The sequence below is a fragment of the Limulus polyphemus genome, unplaced genomic scaffold, assembly GCF_000517525.1.
Source record: "Limulus polyphemus unplaced genomic scaffold, Limulus_polyphemus-2.1.2 Scaffold595, whole genome shotgun sequence".
NCBI lineage: Eukaryota > Metazoa > Arthropoda > Merostomata > Xiphosura > Limulidae > Limulus > Limulus polyphemus.
The window spans coordinates 53302-61707 of NW_013666205.1; the positions used below are offsets into that span (position 1 = coordinate 53302).

General features: G+C 30.7%; 1 protein-coding gene across 1 annotated transcript in view; it reads left to right on the top strand.

Annotated features, from left to right (window-relative positions):
• LOC106459343 (proline dehydrogenase 1, mitochondrial-like) overlaps window positions 1–8406 on the top strand; it is a 34086-nt gene that overhangs the window by 12542 nt on the left and 13138 nt on the right. Inside the window, exons 5-7 of the mRNA XM_013918963.1 lie at window positions 2522–2586; window positions 3646–3833; window positions 4781–4862. Of these exons, the coding sequence (XP_013774417.1) occupies window positions 2522–2586; window positions 3646–3833; window positions 4781–4862 (335 nt within the window). The remainder of the gene's footprint in view (window positions 1–2521; window positions 2587–3645; window positions 3834–4780; window positions 4863–8406) is intronic.

Sequence of the window (8406 nt, forward strand, 5' to 3'; positions counted from 1 at the left end):
TTAGCTCAGCGTGTGAGAAGTTTTAAATACTTTTAGTAGGTGCTAAGATGGACTGTTAGGCCTTTTATTAAGATTTGTTTTTAGATATATAAGATGCAATTTACATATTTAGACACTTATTTCATGTGTGTTAAGATCAGAGTAAACTACAATATGAACTGAGAAGTATGTATAAAGCATTTGTTGATATAAATTTACTTATCGCAATACATTAGTACTAGGCCTACTGTATTTTTTTAGTGCTGCATTTGATATCTAGTCACATAGAAAATTTCAGAAATTATTAAAGTGTATAATAAGGGACTAAATATAGAATTAAATGTTAAAAATATAATAGGCTTAATACTAATGTGTAATGACAAGTAAATTTATTATAATCATGTTTTACCAGCTTCAAAATGTTGTTCACACTATAACAACTTATTGTTTAGTGTTTATTTTCTATTTAAAACTGACATTAAAGCCCTGGGTGAAGAATATTCTATACTTGTACTCAATACCATCAGTATATTATATATGAAAGAAACTATAGTTCTTTGTTTGTTCATGTCTGTAATGTAGTTCTTTATTTCTAATATTTAAATTTTTAGATTGCTGCATAATTACCCCCAGAGTAAAAAAAAATAACTCCTTTTATTTTCTCATACATTTTACTTGTACGCAGTAAGCCTTTTTTTCTTTAACCCTAAAATTACCAATCTGTTTTTATACCACGATTGACTTTCAGATGTTTGAACACATTGAATAGTTTTTATGATTTTGTATTGCAAAAACAATTAGTTTAAAGAACTGACTAAAAATTGATCAAAATCACTCATTTTTCGACAAAAATTACCACAATGAGTAATTAGTGGGATTAATTGCAATATTGATGGTATTTTTGTATGACTCGTGTTATTAAAGATCCTGTAACCAACAAAGTCATGGACTTTTAAGAAATTTGGAGCATAAATAGTTTAGAAAAATGTGCTTAAAAAGATGATGAGGCCACATTCTGCTTTGGTGGTTCTAATGTTAACTATTTTTACTATACCAGATGATGAATAGGCTATTGTTCCCAGTTTTACCTCCTTCATAAGTAGCTTTTCATAATGATGCTATGGTAACCTGCATGTATGTAATGTGATTTAGTGGGAGATTGTGCTGAAAAGGCTAAATCATACAGCTTGCTTCTGAGATAGCAGAAGTGCTTGAAAAAATAAACTAACTGAGGAAATACAGTAAATATGTACCTTCAAATTTAGATTTCATAATATGGAATAAGTAAGTTACTTTTCAGTTGTTTTTTTAAATTGTGTGTTTGAATATTTGGAATTTGGTCTGTTAGACATTATGCTCTCACCAATTGCATAAGCAGTAACGCACGTTGTGTAAGCTTATTACTAGTTTTAGTGCAAAAGTTGACTGAACTTGTTTAGTAACCAAATACACTGTTTTCCTGCAGTGGTGATAAAATATTTTCATATTTTAAACTGAATCATTTTCCTCCTCTGACATTACCCACCCCTTACACTACTTGAAATCTGTAGGGTTTATGAAACCTAGGTAATATAATTAGGAAATCCAGATCCCATTTTCTTATTTCTGCGGCCTTTGTAATTTATCTTTCCATGCTTAATATTATTTCTTCTATAGCTGTATTAAAATTTGTTATTGTGAAAGAATTGGAACAAAGGATCACAAAAAAAAAAAAAATTGTGTAGATTTCAAAAGAGCCAGAAACTCAAGAATTTTCAAATAGTTAACAATTCTTCTTTAGGAGTAAGCCACATAATCATAATAGGACAGTAAATTAATATATGCATTCTTGTTCGTCTTCTAGTTTTTTTACCTAATGAGGGGAGGAGTTGATCAAGTTCTTTAACACACGAGTTTAAAGTGAAAGACATGTACTCTTTTTCTTGTTATTTCTGTTTTTGTTTATTTAAATCATTATATATAGAAACTTTTTTAAAATACTATTCAAATTGCTGGTAAGAGAGGGAAAAAGATAAATGGAAAAAACTAGCATGTACAACAAAAGAAAAACACCCAAGCCCATTTATGTTTCTCATAATGAATTATTCTGTTAATCTACTATGTAGTCAATATTCAGATTTCATACTATTCACAACTTATCATACTTTTAGCAAAAGTTTATAAAATAACAAACATTCTAGGAATTTTCTTTTACACCATCCACGTATTGCCTATGCTTGCCAAGGAATATTTACTTGCATATTCCCAATATATGATGGTCACTGTAACAATTCATGCACGTTTCTGCTGTGTGCTGAATTCATGCATGTAGTATTGATTTTGGAGGAGTTGGACTCTCTCTCCTGGTACTTAATACAGATAGGGTTCATAATTAAAGGATTTATGGTAATTATAACTTTTCTCTTCAATCTTTAAGTGTGTGGATGTGAGAGCATGGATGGACTCGGCACAGCAAATGGTGGAGTTAGAACACAATGATGATTTTCCAAAGGTTTTATTCACTTATGTGTATGCCATTTCTTTGTTTCTCATCAACTCTCAGGGGCCACTAAGAGCACAGGTCTGGCAGCAATCAAAATGACGGCATTGGGCCGACCTCAAGTACTGGTATGTGGTAATTCTATCAAAGATAGTTGTTGTTGCTCAGAAATGGTTCATATTTATTTTTTGCATTATTCTAGATAAAGGGGCTTGAAATAAAGAAAATCTAAGAGAAATGGTTTTGTTTTGAACTTAAAAAAAAGTTTTAGTGAACAGTTAGCAGTTATAAAATGTTTCAGTTACTCTGCATGTCTATGTTAAGCACCTGCTGAATCTCTTTTCTGAATACTCTTAAGTGTATTATGACATTTTTGTATGTACAAATCATATATAATTATGAAACAACTGAAAACGAAATTTCAGTAAAGCAGGCAAATATATAAAAAAAAAAAGTTAATTGCAATAAATTGGTAGATTTTTTTTTAACTCTATATAGATGCATACATATACAGAGTAGGCCATAGCAAATTCTCCAGTAATAGGAAATTAAAATACAGTGATCATTTCTTCATGATTGAGCTGCTTTTGCATGAACATTGAATCAATTTAAATGTTTGAAATTCTCGCTACTATTTTCATTGCATGTAAGCATAAAAAAAATAGTTGCATGAAATTCAACAGCACAGATTAATATCCTTAATGCCTTTATTGAAGACTTGCTATGGCACACCATTGTGTGTGTGTGCATTTATTGTGTATAAGGGCTTTTACAAATTCTGTATGTTTGTTTGTGTACAACATAGTACATATGACAGTTGTTATTAAAATACCACTGTGTATTAGTTCAAAAAGACTTGAACACACACGAGTTTTGTCACCTTGTGACACTCAAAATATCAAATTTATGTTATGTTTGTTTTTCCTTTGTTGTGTATGTGGATTATAATTTTGGTTTTTTGACATACCAGTAAGTTTAAACATATTAAAAAAGAAATATTGAGTAGAAATTCCTAATATTACCATTGTGTTGATTTATTTACTGGTTTTTCTATTTCTAAGCAGGGATGACTACAAAATTAAATTTTCATATCAAACTTATTTACGTATTTTGAGGTAAAAGCTTGTGTTTGTTGCCTGACAGTTTTATTCTCAGATAAATAACTTTTATATAAATTCTTCATACAGATTCAACTCTCTGAGGTGATTGTTAATACACGAAAGTACTTCAAGGAAGTCACAGGAACTCAGAAAAACATGATCATGAGTAATGTAAAGCCATCTTACATAGAGCATAAACTTGACGATATGCATGTAAATACGCATCAAGATGAAGTTGTAAAGTGGTTACAGCAGATGGACTATGATAAAAAAGGGTGAGTGGTACAGGAGACAAAGTAATAAGTAAAAATTGAAGTTTTGAAAATTTTGGTTTGGATTTCTTTTTTTACAGCTCAAAACTTGCACATCGTGTCTGTTTTGTTTTTGTGTTTCTGCTAAGACTAAGAAACAACTTTTTTACTTCTAAAATTCCTTCCTTGTATTAAGTATTGACATGACTGTAGAGGCATTGATATAACTGTAATCATTTTTTCTTAATTAGAACCAGGTTTTGCTCTAGAATTTGGTATTAAAATTGTAGCAATGAAAACTTGTGACAATCCTACTTTAAAGATAAAGTTAAAACCTCTGATTTAATGTTTAACTTGTATTTGGATACAAACCTCTTTTTTGTGTGTGTGTGTATGTTTAGGTTTGTGTACACATAAAACTTTTTACCTTTTTTCTTTTTTTTTAAGTATTGTACAGAAGTTGTTACTGAATCTCAAACTTTTCTATTTGTAGTATTGTATCACGTTTTTGAAACTTGGTGCCTGGAAACTACCCTACTTTCAAAAGTAAAACGAAACCATCTCTATTTTATGTTGCTCTGGTATATATGAGATAAACTTAGAAGTAGAATGGATTACTATCCTGATGACGGCATGTTGCGTATGTGCTTTAATTGACTAACAATATCATTTGTTAACTAAACATGGTAGTGAATATTAGGTTGTCTGATCTGTGTATTTTGGCAAGAGGAGAAAATTTAAGAGTAACTAAAATTTATGAAAGGTTTTTAACTCTAAAAGCTACTATTTAGAAAAAAAGTGGAAATTTGACAACACTGAAACATTCAGACTTATTAATCTTTTCGTAACATTACCAAAGTTGTTGTTGTTTTCTTGTGGTAAAACTTGAGATTATTGAAGGAAGTTACACATGTTCACTGTTCTCAAGAAATGCAAATAAGTATATGATGTTGTATTAATTATTTTCACAGATTGATGAACATATTTTCCTGGAGTGACTTGGTGGATATGAACTATGTGTTGTCTGAGTTGTTTAAAGTTCCTAGTATCAAGGTCAGTTTTATATCTGCCAGCACACTTTAAATATTATAGTAATTTATTTATCTAGCATTGTTGCTTCTATATCTTTTGTAACAGTTAATATCTGTCCTATAAGTAAATCACTTATGACATTAGTAATATTGAACTGTGTGTAAAAACAGTATTACTTCTTGGCAAAGTATAGTAATACGAGTGGCATTTTGTTCATAAGCAATGTGATCTTTGTGATATTGCTACGACCAAATATAATTATGCTTTAATGATAATGTGAACCCTAATGAAGCCAATCTCTCTCTCTTTGTTTATATTTTATTCTGTAAATAATACTTAAGATATATGTATTAGCTGTACTGTGCTTGGTTTGAAGTACAAGTAAAATTTAACCATTCTGAAATATAATTTCCACTTAAGTTTTGTATGATGCATTGCTTAAATGGTTATTTTAAAGTGTGTGAGTGATATTTTATACCAGTTATATACTGCATAAATCAATACAGTTAAGATGCAACACATTTATTCTTTCAGTTAAGAATTTTTCTGCGTGTTGATATTCTCTTGATTTCAACCAACTTTCAAGTAAGAATGATCCTAGTTAAGAATCTTGCAAAGGTTAATGTTTTTATATTCTATTCCAAAATTACATATTTTTGCTTTAGCCATTCAACAACAAGCTTCTTTCTTCATAATACAAGCCCTTACAGAAATAATGTTAGAAATAATAAAACACAAAAAAGATCATGTAGTATTAAATACAGATAAAGATTTGGGGAATATTTCTGCAAGAATGTGGATTGATCTCCTTTAAATGGTTTAGCATGAATGTATGAAAAATAACATACAGGTCAATGACCTACTAACAAGCTATAAATACTTTGGCAATTGTCTTGTAATTAACTCCTGAGGATGACGTTGTAACTTCGAAATATGTAGAGTCGTCAACTTTTTGAAGGCCCTAGATAGGCCTAAATAAATTGTTTTTAATTGTGTACCAGTTTAATGTTGAATATTATTTATGATTTTAACTTTATACACAAGTGCCAAAATACTGTAATTGGTTAAGCAGTCTCTGGTTGCTACCTCATTGTTCCATACTGAATATAAGTTCCTGTGTCTATGTAAACTATCTGTACTGGATGATGAAAAAACCTTACCGAAACATTGTAGATTTGTTACTATGTTAAACTTGTAATACATTTTCCTTCATTACCCACACAAGCTGTCTCTGAAGTTTACAAAAATTGTTTGCTTGCTATTTTATCTTTTTCTTACCAAAAAAGAACAAATGTTGGATTTTCTTTGGTTACTCTTGAGTATCAAGAATTCAGACTGCATTCAGAACAGGGTGAGATTATAGTTCATGAAATCTGTTGTTTTGGTAGTTGAGCAGGCTGCTCATTTCTGTTTTTTCTTTAAAAAAAAGAATATGGTGTCTACATCAACATAATGAATCAAAGCATAGTTCTTAAACTGTCCTTGAATGTTTTAAAGACAGTCAATAGAACTAGTCAGTTTTGCATCAGAACAAGGTGTCATTCCCTCGAGGGCTATTCAGGTTATTTCGTAATCCTGTGTAAAGCTGTTTCATAAGCTTGTGAATATATTTTTTGGAATGTCTCATCAGCTTGCAGATCAAGGTTGAACATTCTTAGCACCTCCAACATATCTTGCATGAACTTAAAGAACAGCAGTGAGGACTAATCTTTTAAAAGTTGTTTGAAGAGCCTCACTCTGCCCAGCATTTCTGCACTTGATGAAATTCTTCAACGTTCTTAAATGGAATAAACAGGGCTTTCTGAAGATGGTCCATCTATTGTGCTTTATCAAGGTTTTGGAGGTAAAATGGTTTTTATCTCAAGACCTTTTCAATTTTCTTGAGCTCTCTTGATGTCTTCATGCTCTAGTATTTTCATAATTTCAGGGCTGAACGATGCACACAGATGCTCGATCTTCCCCAAAATTAGAAATTTGTGCATCTAGTATATAGAAGGACAGGTGTAGTGATTTATTACAGATGAAATGATAAAAACAAGACATGATGTTGAAATCAAGATAAACATAAAATCTTTGTTGAAGCAAAGTACATGGCAACTTGTCTTCAAGTGGTAGGACTATTGCAAATATAAGAACTGTAAATAAATGAAAAAAGTTGAACTGTATTTAAATAAGGAGAATGAATAAGAGTTAACTAAATCTAAGAATGGAATAAAACACCATATGACATAATCAGCATGCGTTAGTGGAAAAAATACACAGTGTAAGGTCTTCCCAAGTGAGTTCTATTCCACTGAAACTGAAGATGAACTGCTTTCCTCAAGAGCTGGAACAAATCTGATGTGAAACTGCCAAAACTTCTTCACAACAATACACATTCGTTCTATATCTTACCAATCTGAAAATAAACAATGGAATAAGGAAATATCTCTGCTTCAAGTGATAGTCTCAAGGTTTCCTCCATATACAGATATGACACAAACATGACTATCCAATGAAATAGCAGATAAGCTTCTTGACTGGTCAAGCAAGAAAAAGTAATACCTTAGGCTAAATTTAACACATGACCTCAACAGATTGGAACATTCCAAGTTGGAACTTAGAAAAATATAAATATTTTATATATTGCAAATGCATACTAAAGGAGAGCAGTGTATGTAGTATTTGTGTGCTTCAGTGGTATCATTCATAGAAACCTCTTGGCATATGTCTAAGTTCTGCCATTCTTTGATCCTGTTTTGAAGTTGCTAACTTAATTTTGAAGAAGGCAAAGACAGTTTTATTATTTCAATTGGATTTGGGACTTGCATATTGAATTAATGATTGTAATGTCAGAGAAATTATTGTGATTTGAATTGAATGAATGAATGAATGATTTAATACATAAATTGATAAATGAACAAGGGGCAATGAAAGAGAGCTTGTTGCAAACTATGTCATATGTTATATTAAATAGCATGGTGACTTTGTCACTAATCTATGCTTTCTTTTTCTGACAGCAACATAAAATGGTGTGGCCTAAGGTCTTTCAGATGGAAGTTTAGCTTTTCAACAGCTATCATTGTTAATATATTTTTCATGTTTGAGAGAACTGCAAGCCTAAATTTGCTGTGCCTCACCACCATTACAAATTTATTATGCAAACTTTGAAAAATAATGTGCAGGTTTTGCAAAACATGATGATGTAATGTTTTACATCAAACTCAAGCGATATGTAATCAGTTTCCAATTTTTTAAAAACCTTAACTTGTGCTGAGTTTAGGCTAAAACTTTTAAGCTTTAGATCTATTACTATTAGAATCAGCTTTCTGTAGCATCATACTCTTTTCTTTTCCTAATTATAAAATTAAAACTTGTGAATGACATGGTTTTCTTTTTCTGCTAAGTTAAAATAATTGTGTTTTTGATAGAAAATCTCAATAGCTGATGATGATACAAACTCTTATATAAATATTCCCATAGTAACAACTCATGTGGATTTAAGATTAGTTTTAAAATCCACACCACGCATAAAAAATTCTTCCCTACTAAAGATCTTCTCCCCATTCCTTATTGTTCTTGGCTT